Source organism: Girardinichthys multiradiatus, chromosome 6 (genome assembly GCF_021462225.1).
Source record: "Girardinichthys multiradiatus isolate DD_20200921_A chromosome 6, DD_fGirMul_XY1, whole genome shotgun sequence".
Taxonomy (NCBI): Eukaryota; Metazoa; Chordata; class Actinopteri; order Cyprinodontiformes; family Goodeidae; genus Girardinichthys; species Girardinichthys multiradiatus.
The window spans coordinates 24,437,881-24,456,350 of NC_061799.1; the positions used below are offsets into that span (position 1 = coordinate 24,437,881).

At 38.2% G+C, this 18,470-nt stretch overlaps 1 protein-coding gene across 1 annotated transcript in view; it reads left to right on the forward strand.

The window, feature by feature from the left end:
• The window catches only part of kmt2cb (lysine (K)-specific methyltransferase 2Cb), a 98,488-nt gene that overhangs the window by 8,070 nt on the left and 71,948 nt on the right, over window positions 1-18,470 (forward strand). Inside the window, exons 2-5 of the mRNA XM_047367750.1 lie at window positions 1,626-1,817; window positions 13,428-13,516; window positions 15,603-15,750; window positions 16,217-16,420. Coding sequence (XP_047223706.1) covers window positions 1,627-1,817; window positions 13,428-13,516; window positions 15,603-15,750; window positions 16,217-16,420 — 632 coding nt within the window. The 5' untranslated portion in view covers window position 1,626. The remainder of the gene's footprint in view (window positions 1-1,625; window positions 1,818-13,427; window positions 13,517-15,602; window positions 15,751-16,216; window positions 16,421-18,470) is intronic.

Consider the following 18,470-nt stretch of genomic DNA (forward strand, 5'->3'; position numbering starts at 1 on the left):
GGAGGGGAATGCGTCGTTCATTTCACCACTTCGCCATGTCGCACCAGATGTAGCCGTGTGTTGCTGAAGGTTTTCTTGGTAAGTTTTCTCTGCCCAGTAGGATGGTGGGGATGATCAGTGTGTAGTTGAATAGGAAAGGCATCTTGGCAGGAAAACTCAGATGGACGTAACACTGTAATCAGGCTACCAGGAAGTTGCTCAAATGTAAATGGCTAGCATTTTGTACAGTATAAACAAAGGTCTGGTCATGGATAGCCTATGCCATCCATGATGTTAACTGACTTTTCTAAACATCCACCTCAAACATCAAAGTTTCTGTCCTTAAGATGCTTTGTTAGGTGTGTAGTGTTATTTAATTTTGTAGTAATTTAAATTTTTTTGACTACCTCAGGCTGTAGTTAATTTCAGATCTGGAAAAGACAGGGACATAAAATATTTGATGCTGCTACACATCTGATGCAAAATCTAAAAGTTGATTCCATTCTTGCCGTAGCTGGAGCCCCCTGGCTGAACAGCACAGCACCAAACTTACCAACAACAGTTTGTTTACAAACCCAACAATTCTCTTTGTGGCATAACCAACCTTCAAGATTTTAGCCTCATTCATATTTCAGGACAGAAGTGGACATCTGCAGACTGCATGCAGATGAATACACACACAGGAACATTTTGAGCATGATCAAAATGAAAAGTATGTTTAAGAAATGTCTTTTTTGTGTTTGGTCGATACATTTTTAAAGGTTACAAAGACCTACATGGTCACCATGGCTGTCTATGTGGTTGGATGTTTGAAGGAACAAACATTACAAATTTGCTACAGAATAAGTGATGAAATATTCTGAACCTATATCCTAATGTGACATTTTTGTAGGTCTAAGTTAGTCACAGAACTATATAAACATCTCCGTTAATCATCACAAATATTGAGTAAATTATATTGAAAAGTGCATTTTTCTGTAGTATACTTTCTCAAACCATATTTGAAATGACAATTAAAGTTTTTGATCATTTGAAAAAAAAAAAAAAATTTCAGAGGGAAAAGCAACGAAAAATAAAGACGGAATAACCTTGGTGCATACATGCGGACACCCATAATCTAACAATTGTTGAAGCACCTTTTGATTCTACTATCTTTTCTATCTATTTGCTCAGTTGCATCCTTTAGTTAAAGCTGAGTTTGGCAGAGAGATTACAAAGCATCAACATGATTTAATTGTACAAAGGTATCAATCATTGAAGGATGGTAAAAAATGTCCATTGCATTATATAAATACCACGACACAGTGAAGGCAGTCGTAAAGAATTTAAGAAGAGGAGAAAATAGCAGGGACCTAAAAGAGACATTCCAAAACCTGAAACTTTTCCAAAATGTTCAAATCTTGGAGAAGTTTCTCAGCTTTTGCAAATTGGGAATTTGGAGAAATAGACCAGACCACTCTAAAGGGACTGCAAAGACTGTGATTCGCTTTTAATATATGGAGACTATGTATTTTATCCACCATTTGCCTTTCTTCTATTTTCGTACATACTACTTGAGAATCTGGTTATATAAAATAAAATTAGGTCTATAGTATGTTTTTGTATTTGATATTTAAAGCTAATATCATCACCTCTTGTTGTTTCAGAATGTCATCAGAGGATAAGACTGTGGAGACCTCTGACCAAGGACCCTCGCCGTCATCCAGCAGTGTAGGGGCCACGTCCACAGGAAGTCCTGCCAATGCAGACAAGCGACCACGTGGCAGGCCGCGCAAGGATGCTGCTTCTGCCGTCCTACCCCAACCACCACCCCTGTCCACTTCTAAAAGCAAGAAAAAGTAGGTTTTTATTATACGGTTAGTGTTCAAAGATGTAATTCTGCATTTAGTTCCTCATTAAAAATGTTTTGTTTCACCAAACTGGCAGGCCCACTGTTTCAAATTAAAAACGGTGAAAGGTGAACGTTTTGTTCAATTGGTGGTTGAGTGCAGATTGTGTTGCATGCCTGGAAGACCCAGTAGTGTCAATAAGGTAGTGTTGGGATAGACCGTGGTGCACATTTGCCTATTTTTTTTTATACGGCCACGGAGTTACTGTAGTTGGAACATTGAGCATTGTTTTTGTTTTCCTGTTGGAATACTAGTTCTTGGTAGTAATAATGAAGAACATAGTCCAGAAGAAAATTCTAGTCCTTAAATCTTAATGAACCCTTTGGGACAGATACACTTATAGGTTCCATAAGTTTGTAATGGGATAACTGGGTATCTATAAAGTAATCAAGATTTCTGGCTTTCAGTACTGTGTTAGTTATAAAATGCGAGGAACCTTTGAACAAGCTTTCTAAAATGCATACGGATGTCATGCATAGCATGCCATTTTCAGAGATTCTGGGTATATTTGTGTTAACATTTTCAAAAATCATTGGGAATTTGAAACCTTCGCAGTGATTTGATCATTTACATTGTAGCAAGAATATGTGAATCTGTATTTCTAGTTGTTGTTTGAATTCTATTTTATGTGAGGAATTTCAGCTCCTTGATTTCCAGTAATTCCAGTTCAAATGCTTTACACAAGGCACAGTGTAATGCCTCACATACTATTATAGTACACAGTGTGGAGTAGGACCAATCTGTAAAATAAGGCTGGCTTGCTTCTTAACTCCTAAGTCTGTCCTCTCAATCAATCTTAATACTCTGTTCCCACTGGATTGCTTAATCTGCAAGCATGCAGATGATGTGTTAATGCCCCAGTGGAAGGATGCCTTTAAACAGAGTTAAGTTGCTTGATCTTGATGATCTGAAAATTAATTGACATTCAGCAAATATGTACTTGCTTTACTTTAACTTTTAAAGATCACTGTTGCCGTTTTGGTGGGAGGCAGATTCTGCTCAATGTTAACATCTGTTCAACCAGCCATTATCTGGAACCAGTGGTCATTATAACTGTGGAGCAATAGAGAAATCAGTCTGTCTTCAAGCTATTTCTCTGGCAGTGAAGAAACTGACTTCACATTTTAAAATTTAGAACATGTGACAAAGAAGGATGTTGGATATTGTTCTCGTAAACCTGGTTGTTGGAAATTACTAGATTTGCCCACGCTTCATCTGCTGACCGGTCCGTTTCAGAACAGCATAATCCTGGTCTGGTTTTCCAGGCAGCACTTAGCTGGCTGGGACTACTTACCACAGCATTATTTTCACCTTTTTTCCTCTCCCTGTGGTGGGACTGTGTGGAGGGGGGGGTGAATTTGTGCACGATACATGATTGAACCCTAGTCCTGAGTGTTTTTCAGTGAAATAACTGGCAGTTGAACACTGAAATTTGATGCTTCCAGTACAGTTATATGTAATTACAGCTGAACGTTTCATGGGAGTCTATGTAAAGATAGTAACACAGCTTACTATGTTGTGGCAACATTGTATACTGTTATTACCTATATAGCAAAATATGTATTGAGTTAATTTGGAATTAAAATCCATATAAATTACATCAGGTAAATACTGAGGATTTGTTAGCATTGTACAAAACTTGATAAACTAAGTTTACATTAAAAAGCTGGCCATTTAGTCTATAAATGTTTGTACAGCACCATTTGTCAAGAGAAGATCTTGATAATTTTTCTTCTGTGAACCTTTTGTCAGGTTGTAACTATATCAGGGTTTATGCATTGTTTATTTGCACCATTACATTTTTTAATACACCCTTAGTGCTCAAGGCTAATGGCTGCACAAAGCCTAGTTTTCAGTATTTAATATTTAGCCATTTCATAATTAAAATTAGATTTTACTACAGGTATTACTAGAAACTTGAACAAAAGTCCAAAGAAAAAGTATTAGTCAACATCAAGTAATGTATTGTTTGATTGGCCATTGACCTTTACTTAGTGTGATTTAGTGTATTTCAATCCCAGATAATGCACTGTAATGATATGCCGTGTCATACTTGAAAGATAAGCAAGGGAAGATGACGTCGTTTACATCTTGCTGTGGCTCTACATTCAGACAACTGGAATACAGAAACGTGAATTTAAGTGGACACCTGGTTAGTTTTTGAGATAAAATTTGTTTGGATTTTTTTAACAATATTTCAGCTTACTATAGACGGCCTAAACGGCCACATAAGGCTTTTAGATGCCCTCAACTGACCTGCATGAAAATGTTAAATAAAACATGCATAGAGTATTAATTCTTGACATAAAGCGGAATGATGTTCTATTTTTACTTTTTGTTTATTTTTATATTTTTACCTTTGTAGGTATCTACATGCTTCCATTTGCTTTACATTTTGGTGCTGGTACACCTAAATTTCCCCACTATAGGACAATTAAGGATTTTTCTATTCTGTTTTGAAAAAAAAAAAAAAAGGCTTTTGTCTTAAAGGGAACGTCATTCTTTCATAAGCACCTCGTACAGTTCCTCCAGCTGTGCGCCATTGCCAGAACATGATAAAACGTGTATTTATAGTTTATTATCAAATGTACACATTACATATTCTCATTTATAGCCAGTGTAATTGCCAAATATTTCTTTTGTGTTATTCACAAAGGCTGACTATGAACACCTTTAAGAAAAACTTACACGCATATTCTGATTTAAATCTGATTAGGAACTTGTACCCTTTTCTTTTTAATACCGCTCACTAGGGCTGGGCAATTTGGCCTAAAACGAATATCATGAAATATTGAGCAGTTCATCTTGGTAACGATAAATGAATGGTAACACTAACGTAACCACTACCAGTTTGAACCCGCCACCGCAAATCCCCCCACCCCGCTCCCCGAGCCGAACCTTGTCGTTGCAGTCTTTTGGTCGACATCTTCCTTGCTGAACCCACTTTCTTTGGGAATGAGTTGCTACACGACCCGCTCTACGACCGCTTCAATATTTGAAATTTCCTCAATTTTCTCAACGTCACAGTCTGTTTCACTTCTTGTTGCAGACTCAGTGGGGTGGAGTCACGTGACTACAAACTGTACACATTGCGCAGGGTCTTAAAGGGACATTAGCATAGCCGACAAAAACGACTTTTCTTTAAATTTTTTTAAATACCGAAATGACCGACGTGGGGAAAATGACGTTGGTTATTGTCGTAAATTTTAGTGTCAGTAAATATTCTGTTTATCGCCCACCCCTACCTCTCACTGCCCTCAAAATATTTGTACTTAAACTGGGTGCAGATAGTAAAGGCTAATATGTCATTGCAGTTTAACTCAAAATGTATGCAAGGAAGTCTAACTAGGTATTCAGGTGTTTTAAAACACTATCTTATTTATGTTCCCAGTGAAAAAACATGTGTATTAACACCAGGAAATCCAAACAAAGGGTCCGTAAAATTTCTTGACGGGCTGCAAGGATCTCTGTCGAGACCAAAAGATTCACAGCCTTTAATTTATCATGGAATTCATGATGTCAATCTAACAACAAATGGTGGAAGACTTGCTTTATCCATCAAGGACACATACAAGATGTCCTCCACAAAATACTGAGGCGTTCTTTTGAAATAGACTAATTATTTAGTTCACAAAACTTGATTTCTTCTAAACTGACCTTGTCTCATAATTTCTTTACTCTTTTGTAACTCGGTTAACGAAGTAATAACACATAATGCAATATTTGTCTCACAAATAAGCCAGAACACTCTGTGACACCTCTAATAGACATAATGTTTATACCAATGAAAACATATAAAGACTGTGGAATCTAGAATTGCATCTGATCAAAACTGTTCTAGCAGTGGCTTAAACGGATGCACTTGAGGTCCCTATATCGTCATTAAAACAATAGTAAAGCATTATTGGATCTTAAATTCCTATTTACCATATTTACTTTTTAATGGTCAGACGGTGAAAGTTTGAAATGATTTTAGCCAACCGGAGTCTTTAATCAGGCTTCTTACTCTGTAGCCACCTTCATCTTTGAACAGTTAATGATGTCCCCAAGGGGACACCATTTTCATCACTTACTATTAATATTGTTGTTAGATTAGATTTTCTATTATTTGTGAATTGACAAGAAACGTCAATGTCTGAGTAAAGTTTAGTGAAATAAAGTTGGCAGAAAAATGACTGGATGGATGTGTGTGTGTGATGGGGGGAAAGCATTATACTTTAAAGGTCACAGAGAGCTAAAAGAACCTCTGAACAGGGGCTAAATGGATTGATTTGTCTCTGTATAAAACTGTACACCGCTACAATATCTTTGTGTGGGTTTTTGTTTTTGTTTTGTTTTTTCGGACCAATCAGGGTTCCAGCCTAACCAAGATATTCATTTTCAGGGTATGACTCAAGCTTTTTGGTAATTATGTTTTAGACAAAGTTTGCTAGAGGCTCCCTCTGTCATTCTTGTGATTAAGGTTTACTTCCCATGGAAGTCATTTAGAGGGAGGGGTTGATTTGGCATGCTGCCATTTGTGATTTTTCTCTCCAGTGGCACTAAAGATTACCCCGCCGCCCCCAATCTCCTCTCTCATTCCCAATTCTGTGTAGCTTCCTGAGCACATAAGACACGTTGCTCTCATTTAGGCTGGTTTTGCTCTCGCCATAGATCATGCTAACAGTTGATTATTTTTAGTTTGTTTTTAAAATAACTGCCATCTCAATGTTATCTATGGCAGTCCATCATCTTGGCACTAGTGCTGCTGCTGCTTCTTCTTCTGCTGGCCAAGAGCATATATTAACAACATTAAGACATATATAAACTTTTTAACATTACCTGGCTTTGTATCGTATTTTCTTGGTCCATCATCTTGGTACTAATGCTGCTGCTTCTTCTTCTGCTGGCGGTGCGCAACAAATTCAGAGGTGCATACCGAGTCATACATCATTGTATAACTCCACCCACTATATTCTATGTTTTAGTTTTGTATTTCATAAAAATAAGAACAATGCTTTATTTAGAATACTCTTGATTTCCCCCCCTATCTCCCCTCTGTTCCTAATATTCCTTGTAGACTGAATTATCTCTCATTACCGTTTTCCCTCATCCAATCCCGGCGCTACGTTTACTGGCGGTGAGGAGTGTGACAGGGCATGCGCAACGCGAATCGACTAACTCTGTGCTCCACTAACCAGCCTGAGATCACGTGACACCAAGTCACTGATGTAAATTCGTATTCTCATAGAAAGGAAATCATATTCACAAACTGTTATAGCATATTGTATTCATAAAGAATAAACCACAACTGTAAACTTGAACTTTGTGTTTGTAATTTCTTGAAGCTGTAACATTTTATTTTATATTCTTATAGAGAAAATATAGAATACCTCTTTTGGATTTTACTTATGCACAACTATTGACTAATATGCACACATTTCCATCTTTACATACACATTGTTTTTGACAGCGATCTTACCCCATAGTTATCTCCTTTTAATAGCATTAATGGTTTTTCCAGAATAAGGGTTAGCTGATTTTCTATTGGTGGTCTCTCATGCTTTCTATACTGTTTAAAACTAAGGATATGTGTTAATATGTGTCTTTATGTCTGATATGTGTTATGTTGTCGTGGTATTGTACCCAGTGACCTGCAATAGTATTATTATCTCTATCTATTTTTCCACATTTTGTGATATTACAATGAGAATCATCAGCTTAATATGTTGGTATTTTATTTGATAGACCAACACACAGTAGTGTACAATTGTAAAATGGAAAGTTGATGCATGGTTTTCAAATCATTTTGAATAATAAACCTCTGAAAGTGTTCTGCGTAGTTGTATTTACTCCTCCGCCCCTTGTACTCTGATACCAATGAATACATTTAAGTTCAAGCAATTGCTTTGAGAAGGCACAAGTTGGTAAATATAGTCCACCATTAATACTTTAATATTTTATTAAATTATATTTTGGTCTGTTAAGGGTGGTATTAGGACAAAATTGAAAGGGATGAGCCAAGCTCTGACATTATTGAACAGCAAAACTCGGCACACACATGGAATGAATTCACACAATTTCTTAAAATACAAGAATTTATTAACCAAAATAAGTAAACTCAAGTCAAACATATTTCAATCAACAAACTCTTTACTATGCTAAAACAATCCAACTAAACTACCAAGCAGAATGAAGGAATAAGGAAGACTAACAGGCTATGTACAATTTAAACAAGTTGATCAAAGATGGTTGAAAACCATGACTGAAAGAGTGATGCAACAATACCATGCAATGTTATGTTATCTGGAAATGAAGTTTTTAGTCTTGGAACTACTTAGGCAATAATTGGTATACCTTTAGACAGCCATTCACAATGCAAGATCAAATAAAACATTATTTTAATGACTTAACATTTTAAAGAGTGATTTGCTGAATAAAACCAACCTTCTGGCTGACTAATTATCAGTGGTGTTTAAATAGCTGCCTTTTATGTAGTAAAATAATATTTAAGGAAATATTATTTTGAATAAGAACCAAACCTTTTGGATAAATGAGTCTTAATGGTGTTTAATTATTTATCACGTTTAGTAAAATTATGTTTAGGGAAATATTATTTCCTAGATTGGAAACTAACAACCTTTCTGGGTAAATGATTTTCAGCTGACTCATAAAGTGGGTGAGCATGTGTTCTTTGCCGTTAGCGGTTTGAGCTAACAACAGAAGCTTACAGCTTGTCATCAGAATCAAACACATACCTTTTAAAATACCACTAATAAAGGACTGAAATGCATAAGCGTGGACGGCGCGTTATGGCCTTCTGTGTTTAAAACTCACCCTTTAAATAAAGTTTGTCTTAACTTTAAAAAGACAACACCAAACACATCCTTAGCTGTGTGCTAGTCTGCTAGCATTTACTGTAGCTGAGTTTCTCAACACAAACAAAAACAAATGTAATTAAACAAACATTATTTAGATTATTTAACTCTAATCTAATCTCTGCCCAAACACTATCTCTTACGTGAACCATGCTGAGAAGATGATGTCCTGGGCATTGAAGGAAACATCCACGTGTGGGTAAACAAAGGGTTAGCTTTCAGCTAACCTCTGTAGCTGTGTTGAAGGGCTTTTAGCTGTCCCGGCCGAATTGTGCGAGAAAGGCACGTTGGGCTCCTTGCATGGCCACAATGCGGCGGGGTAGCTCTCGCTACTTGGACGTGCACACAGGAAGGCGTGTGATGTGGTCCCGGCCTTTTCCAGGACGTGGGCATAATCCGCTTCGATTAGGTCTGCTTCTGGAGGCCTCAGAAGAAAAGTCATGTCACGCTTGCCTCATTACACATTTATATGAATGAATACTCAAACAGCAAATCATTACTTAACTTTGTTGCATGTGATCGTAGTTACTTTTGGATCCGAGTTGAAGAGTCATGTCTGCTTGCAAGCAAGGAGACATACACGAGTTTGATGCCTCTCTGTCCGGTTTCTGTCTGGAATCTGCATGGAAAGAGATCCGTTTGTTGGAACGTGGGGTTTTTATTCAAACAGTGACGTTACAGGAAGTCCCGTCTCCTTCTTCTCCTGGCTATGCTGAAAGTATGTTAATGCTATTTATTTTGAAAGTTCTAGAAAAGTTCTTACTGGCCTTTAATGTTTTAACCCATGGCTGGGGTCCCAACACTTCAAACCTCCCAAAATATGTCCATCCACTTAACTTATAGGCCTCTTAATCATAGAAGTGGCCAACTGACCCAAGGTAGCTCTGGAGGAGTTTTAGTGATTCACAGTTCAAGTTGGAGAATCCTATAATAATAGAAGAGTGCCAAGCAGAAATGTCTTGTTAAAAGAAATCCAAACCAAGTACCATTTGCAGTTTCCCACAAGCAATGTAAGGGTCACCTTTAACATGCGGAAGATTATCTGATCTAATGAGACCAAATTTGAACTTTTTGGCCTACGTGCAAAACATTCGTGGTGGAAAACTAATAACTCTGCACATCACCCAGAACACACCATCTCCAAGATGGTGGATGGTAATGGGAGCATCATGCTGAGATGGTGCTTTTATTTTAAGTGGGGAATGGAAATTGGTCAGTTGATGGAACTAAACACATGGCAATTGTGACATTTTGTTAGAGGTTGCGAAAGACAACAGGATGACCTTAAACATACAACCAGAGCTACAATGATATAGTTTCAATAAAACCATATTTATATATTATGGGTAGGGATGGGTACCTTTCACATTTGAACTGATACAGTACCGATACCTGGTACCTGGGAATTAAAACCCAGCCATGTTGCTGGCTGCAGATGAGACGAGTTGCTAACAGATGTAGGCATGCTAATGGTGCCAACGCAGGAGTTGTAGCTGTAGATCTGAGGCTGGCGATTATTGTGCATTCTTTAAATCTTGTTCTTAGCCAGATGCTTCCCCAGATTAGAAGTATTCCCGCTGTTGGCCTTGCATTTCGCATCACAAATATTGCAGCAAGTGTAATCTGCATCGCACTTTGAAAAGTGGAGCCATACTTTGGAGAGCTTTCTACGTTTCAGCCATGCTTTTTTTTTTACGGTACCAGCGGCTACTGACATCAATACTCTTGTGTGTGCAATGCTGTGTTCATGTCTGGCATGGAAAATCACCCACTCTTCCACTCCCTCAGTGACATAATGATGCATTTAGGTACCGAAACATTGGTTCCTTTTGATTTGACATGAATCGGTACTCTGTAGTACCGACGGAATTTGGTCGGTACCTATAAAAGTACCAAATTCGCTACCCGTCCCTAATTATGGAACAGTCAAAGTCCAGACGTAAATTTAGTTAAAAGTCTTTGGACAAACTTGGAAATGAATCCTCTTGATGCTTTCTGTCCAGGCTGGCCTAGCTTGACCTCTCTTACAAAGAAGAAGAACCATCTGTAGATTTGTTTTTTTAATCACACCCTAAAAAAAGCAGTTATAATTGCAGGGGAAGTTGCTTTAAGCAGCATGAATACAATTGCTTACCACACTTTGTAAGGATAGATATACACACATACACGAACACACACACTACTGTGTCATGGTCTATCCCACACAATCTCATTAACATACACTGAAGTTACAGGGGTTGGACAATGAAACTGAAACACCTGGTTTTAGACCACAATAATTTATTAGTGTAGTGTAGGGCCTCCTTTTGCGGTCAATACAGCGTCAATTCGTCTTGGGAATGACATATACAAGTCCTGCACAGTGGTCAGAGGGATTTTAAGCCATTCTTCTTGCAGGATAGTGGCCAGGTCACTACGTGATACTGGTGGAGGAAAACGTTTCCTGACTCGCTCCTCCAAAACACCCCAAAGTGGCTCAATAATATTTAGATCTGGTGACTGTGCAGGCCATGGGAGATGTTCAACTTCACTTTCATGTTTATCAAACCAATCTTTCACCAGTCTTGCTGTGTGTATTGGTGCATTGTCATCCTGATACACGGCACCGCCTTCAGGATACAACGTTTGAACCATTGGATGAATCTGGTCCTCAAGAATGGTTCGGTAGTCCTTGAAAGTGACGCGCCCATCTAGCACAAGTATTGGGCCAAGGGAATGCCATGATATGGCAGCCCAAACCATCACTGATCCACCCCCATGCTTCACTCTGGGCATGCAACAGTCTGGGTTTTACGCTTCTTTGGGGCTTCTCCACACCGTAACTCTCCCGGATGTGGGGAAAACAGTAAAGGTGGACTCATCAGACAACAATACATGTTTCACATTGTCCACAGCCCAAGATTTGCGCTCCTTGCACCATTAAAACCGACGTTCGGCATTGGCATGAGTGACCAAAGGTTTGGCTATAGCAGCCCGGCCGTGTATATTGACCCTGTGGAGCTCCTGACGGACAGTTCTGGTGGAAACAGGAGAGTTGTGGTGCACATTTAATTCTGCCGTGATTTGGGCAGCCGTGGTTTTATATTTTTTGGATACAATCCGGGTTAACACCTGAACATCCCTTTCAGACAGCTTCCTCTTGCGTCCACAGTTAATCCTGTTGGATGTGGTTCGTCCTTCTTGGTGGTATGCTGACATTACCCTGGATACCGTGGCTCTTGATACATCACAAAGACTTGCTGTCTTGGTCACAGATGCGCCAGCAAGATGTGCACCAACAATTTGTCCTCTTTTGAACTCTGGTATGTCACCCATAATGTTGTGTGCATTTCAATATTTTGAGCAAAACTGTGCTCTTACCCTGCTAATTGAACCTTCACACTCTGCTCTTACTGGTGCAATGTGCAATCAGTGAAGATTGGCTACCAGGCTGGTTCAATTTAGCCATAAAACCTCCCACACTAAAATGACAGGTGTTTCAGTTTCATTGTCCAACCCCTGTAGTTGTTATGTGACAAACTATGGAAAATGTTGTATTTGTTTTTATAGACAGAATGACAGAAATGGTTAACTTTTACGTTAGATCAATTAGTCAAGTGGTTGAAAAAGAAGGCCAGTTGGGTCATTTTTTGGGATAACTTGTACAGTACTTCTTTTTGCTTTGAATTGAAAATGTAAGACTGTTGGTCAGATGTGAAAAACTTAATGGGGCTTAAAACAAGAGCCTAAACCAGATGACTGAGTTGGAGCTGTTCTAAAATACAGTCATATTCAATAAATTAGAATATATGTTCCAATGAGGATTGTTTGTCAGATGAAGAGTATTTTTTGAAAATAACAATCTTTAAGCAGGTATAAAACATACCTTTCAAAAAACCCACATTTCTGTATTAAATATGTTTTTTTTTTATTGGTCTGTAATATTCTAATATTAAATGTTGTGTTTTCATTAGTTCTAAGCAGAAAATCATTAACAGAAATAAAGGCTTGAAAAATCAGTTTGTGTGCAGTTAATCTATATAATGTGTTTCACTTCTCAACAATATTCAGATTTACTGAATGGGTCTGTAGTTGAGCAAAAACCTTTGCAAAATAGTCTTTCCAGAATTAGTTTGCTTTAAATTTTCACTTCAATATTTATAATTGAAAATTATTTTTCTAAAAAATATTTTTGAGACAGTCGTGACTATACACCAGTGCATATTTAAGTCAGGCATGAACCTTTTGCAGGTTTAAATCAAACACATACCCCCTACTACCTTTTTGCCTACGCAGCTTTCCTTTTTTTAGTAGTAGCTTAGTTAGTAGTTTATCTTTAGAGAACGACATTTTATAAATGAATAGGTAAATTCACCTTAGCTGCTTGTTGTTTATAACTAGCTGTTGATTATGCATGAAAATGTTTTTTCCCACCGTACTGCTGAAAACATTTATGTGCACTACTTTTAGTGGTGATTTCTGGTGTTTTTATTCCATTTCATGTAAACTTAATAGTGACTCTGGGATTGCATCCCCTACCACTACCCAGCTTCTGCCCTGCCTTGGGCTCCATTATCTCCATTAAACCATCTTGGATGCTGTGACTATATTTAACTAATTCATAACCACACCATCAACCTCAGCTCATTAGGCAACCCCTCAGGTTTTTTTTCCTTTCCCGTTTTGATTTCCTTTGTTTATTTGTGTCTCTTCCTTCCTGTAGGGGTCGCACCAAAGGGAGGGTTGTTGTGGATGAGGAGGACAGCATGGATGGTACTGAGATAACAGAGACCACAGACTCTCAGTATGCAGGTAAGAATTTGTAGTCCACCCCCCTTCCTGATCTATTATACACACATTGGTTTTAGTGAGCTGCTCCATCCAGGCAGCCCTTTGCTAAGAGTGTTTCAAAAAGTGTGTCAGTAAAGGTAGCAGAGTCCCCTCTCCAGGAGAACTATGGGTGAACGCTTTTTCTTAGGACCCTGTGCTTCGTCTTTAGGGCTATAATTGAAAGGGTTTAAATGGAACTGCGATGCTGCATAGGGTGTTTTTTTCCTTTTCTTCCCTCACCACTTCCATCATTCCTCTTGCTCCAAGATTGGCATTGAGGTGCAGTGGGGAAGAGCCCAAGGCTAATGCCCTCTAAAAGCTTTTTAAAATCCCATCAGTCTCCTCAGACCCATTTATGTGCTTTTTTATGTGTACATCACATCGCATCACATGACCAGGCCTTTCATTCTCATACATCTTAGAACTGGATCTCGGTGCCGCGCTGTGACTGAGATATTGTGAAATTTTGAATGTGTGAGTGGGTTTGCATTTCCTTTATTGTGTTTTACCTCATGCCCCAGTAATTTTTTTTATTTAGTGAATAAAATAATAAAAATCAAGAACTGTTATGGTGCAATAAATTAGAATGTCACTGATAATGAATTTATTTCTCCAATTCAGAAAGTGAAACTAGTTTTTTATACACAGTGATATATTTCTTGCATTTATTTCTGTTAAGTTTTATTACTGTTCATGAATACTCCAAACAATAAAATGAGTTTATATTTTTTTTTATGTGGGATTATTATGACCATGTTATGACCTGCACATTAATCGGGAAGACTGCCAACTTAATGGTTGTCTCACTGACAGTCATTGACACCCTCCACAGTAAGCCACAAAAGGTTTCTGCTAAGGAGGCTGGCTGTTCAGAGTGCTGTATCCAAGCATAGTAATGGAAAGTCGAGAAGAAGAAAAAACTGGTGGGGAAATGTGCATAAGCAACAGGGATGACTACATGCTTGAGAAGATGTTTAAGTAGAACCTGTGGCTTGAGTCAGAGCTTCAGGAGCAACCGCACAGACGTAGCCATGACACAGTTCTCACATACCTTGTGTTGAGCCACTCCTGATCCACAGACAGAATCAGGAATGTCTTACCTGTGCTAAGGAGAAAAAGGACTGAACCAGTGATTTGGGGTGCCATGTAATCTCTGGTGTTGGTCCTCTGTCTTTCACCAAGTCTAAAATCAGTGCAGTTACATACCGGGTAGATTTAGAGCAATTATGCTTCCTTCTGCAGACCAGCTCTATGTATCTGCTCAGTTCATTCTCTGGCAGTGCTCGACATAACCCCAAACGTCTCAGTGTCTGATTGTCCATGATAGAAACCAGACCCAATAATGCAGATGAACTAAAGGTTATTAAAGTAACCTGGACTTCCTTAACACCTCAACAGTGTCACAGGGTGATCACCTCTATTAATGCAGTAATTCAAGCAGGAGGTGCCCTGATGCGCACACTGTACAGTAAATGAACATAATTTTACGTTATGAATTAAATTGCTGAAATAACTTTTTGTTAATATTGTCATTTATTTAGATGTACCTGTACTGTACAAGATATTTTATTTTTATTCAAAAAAACTGTTGTCTAGCTTCCTGCACCACAACAGGGATGTGTCTTCAGCAGTTGGCTATTCGATTGTTATGATCAGGGGGAAATTTCACATGATGTCACTGAATGTTTGCTGAATTGACCTATTTAAATGTTGGTCCTAAATAATAATAATACAAGTCTGCTTTTTCCAAAGCCTTTCTGATAAACTTCGGGGAAATACTTTATACGATTAGCATATTGAATTGAGCCATTATGTAATTGCAACAAACATGGGATATTGTCAGACTTGATATTCCTTGTAACGAATGAGCATTTCTCAGTGCTTGAGCTCTTGACCTCAAATCTGACTTCAATGCAAATAACCTGAAATAGTATTTATATGCCTTAATGTGTATGTGATAATTTTATGCCATAATGAGGTCAATCGATACTTGAATGCAAGCCAAACCTGTGTGTTTTTGTCCTTTTCAACAGACTAATTTGGCTAGGTTTATTATTTATTTCGGCAGAAACACAAATCCAGCCAGTGGAGACTGTGGAAATGGAGACCACTGAGGCTCCAGAGGAGGAGAACCGCCTTTCCCCTCTGGCCCAGAGCCCCCCAGCAGAGAGTTCAACAGGACCATCTGTTCCAGCAAGTGGAGAAATCAAAAGCAGGTCAGTAACACTAAACGTGGCCTGCCCCGTAGTTAATATTGGTTATGTATAAAAGAAACTGATAATTTGTCCAGTATAGAGTATTGGTTTTTGCCTTGCTTTTGTACGTGTGGAAGTCATCAGGTGGTGGATGCAGCCCTCTCTTCCCAGGTGTCACTTTGTTAAAGGCTGTAATCAATCTCGCGGCGTGTCTGGACCATTGATGTTAGTGATTGAGGGCAGATCAGCAGCATCTCCTGGGATCCTATTACCAACACAGTCTTACCTTTTGAATGATGGCTTTCTCATATGTAATCTGCAACAGTTTAATGTTCATATATCTGTTTAAGGTTATATGGAGGGAAAAATGGACATTTAAATGCTTTTTTCCAGAAGTGAACTGGACTAAATTCATGCTGACATGCACTGTTTTGTATTTATTCAGAGTAGGCATATATAATTAAGCATCTGATTTACTTGATTCCAGGGAGCGTCTCTGTGCCTTCTGTTACTGTGGTGGTCGTAGCCTTCTGGGTCAGGGGGATCTACAAGTATTCAGCACCACATCGCAGCATGAAACACCCATCAGCCATAATGATGAGGAAAGCTCAACAAGCGACGGCAGTGATGGTGACAAAACTGCTCAGCCAAAAACGGCTGAAGACGGCACCTCAGGAGAGAAGGAAACCAAGTAAGCCCTTCTTGGAAAATGTTAACTCCAAATTCAAAGGTTTTGAAGAACTCGCTGGAGTTTTCTATTTTTTTCTAAGCATCTACACACAGTTGAGATTTCAAATTGTAATAGCTAAAAGCTTTATCTCCTGTTTTTAAACAAATTCTGAAAAGTAAGCACAAAACTAGGATTTTAGTGGTTCACTGTTTGCTAAATAGCAGATTAAATTCTGACTTTATTTTTATAAAATAAAGCTGAAGAGTGACTTTCCTTTGTAGATGAGTCAAAGTATATCTTTGCCTTTTGGAACTGAAAAACCTTATTTAATTACAATATCCTTAATTTATTTCCTGCATTTTAGTCAACAATGCCATCATGGCATCACACTGTTGGTTCTGCATCATTATAATAGTTTTTTTCCCCCAGTGGACTTAATGATGGGGTGTCTGGAGGGCATTTGCATAAAGAAAACTGATTATCCAACCAGTCTAAAGATTCATCTTATTTTCCCTTCTGAGAGTAGCCATTTATTTATTTATTTAAAGCACACTGGTACATCACTATTCAGGGCAGCCCATTGTGGTACTGCAGATTTTATTTTGCAACCAATTAACTTTTATTAAATGTCTTATTATTCGAAGTGTTTTTTTGTCAAGCTATATTAAGAAAATTAATTGTGTTTAAACACAAATCTCTTTAACCTTTCAGGCTCTCTCTTTTGATGCTTAGTTTGACTGTTTTACTTTGTGATTGGTTGTTAAGACATCTTCTAGAGATGCACCAATCATAGTTTGATTTCCAGTCACTGATTTTTGTAAATTGCATACCTGCTGATACAAATTTTAATTTCTCAATTTGAGCTAAAGATGAAAAGTTTATTCTGCTTTTGGATAAATTAAAAATGTTAGTGTTTAAATATTAAAATGATTAGAGTAATATAAAACCCGGATGATTTTTTCTAAATAGTCTAAAGTTCCAGACCTGTACCTCTCTGTATCACAGATAATCTACATATGCAGTAAAATCCTTCCAGTTTTAAAACAAAGCTATCTTTAAATAAACCCAAAAAGCCGAACTCTAACATATCTCCTATATTTATTTACAAGGCAGATCATAGATCAGACGTTTGATGTAGAATTGTTCCATGTAACAAGATTTTTTTTTTCACAATTGTTTTTTTCCAACAATATTGATTTAAATTACCATGTCCAACTTAGTATTTGAGGTGATTAAGCTCTGATTTACTGTTAAGTGTTAGATTGTTAAATCATTGATTCCTTTATTATGAACAACAACAAGTGGGACACAATCGTGAAGTGGAATGAAATTTATTGGATGTGTCAAACGTGTTTAACAAATAAAAAACTGAAAAGTGGGGTATGCAATATTATTCGGCCCCCTTGCGTTAATATTTTGTAGCGCCACCCTTTGCTGCAATTACAGCTGCAAGTCACTTGGGGTTTTTCTCTATCAGTTTTGCACATCGAGAGACTGAAATTCTTGCCCATTCTTCCTTGCAAAACAGCTGGAGCTCAGTGAGGTCGGATGGAGAGCGTTCGTGAACAGCTGTCTTCAGCTCTTTCCACAGATTCTCGATTGGATTCAGGTCTGGACTTTGACTTGGCCATTCCAACACCTGGATACGTTTATTTGTGAACCATTCCATTGTAGGTTTGGTTTTGTGTTTTGGATCATTGTCTTGTTGGAAGATAAATTTCCGTCCCAGTCTCAGGTCTCTTGCAGACTCCAGCAGGTGTTCTTCCAGAATAGTCCTGTATTTGGACCCATCCATCTTCCCATCAATTTTGACCATCTTCCCTGTCCCTGCTGACGAAAAGCAGGCCCAGACCATGATGCTGCCACCACCATGTTTGACAGTGGGGATGGTGTGTTCAGGGTGATGAGCTGTGTTGCTTTTACGCCAAACATATCGTTTTGCATTGTGGCCAAACAGTTCGATTTTGGTTTCATCTGACCAGAGCACCTTCTTCCACATGTTTGGTGTGTCTCCCAGGTGGCTTGTGGCAAACTTTAAATGAGACTTTTTATGGATATCTTTGAGAAATGG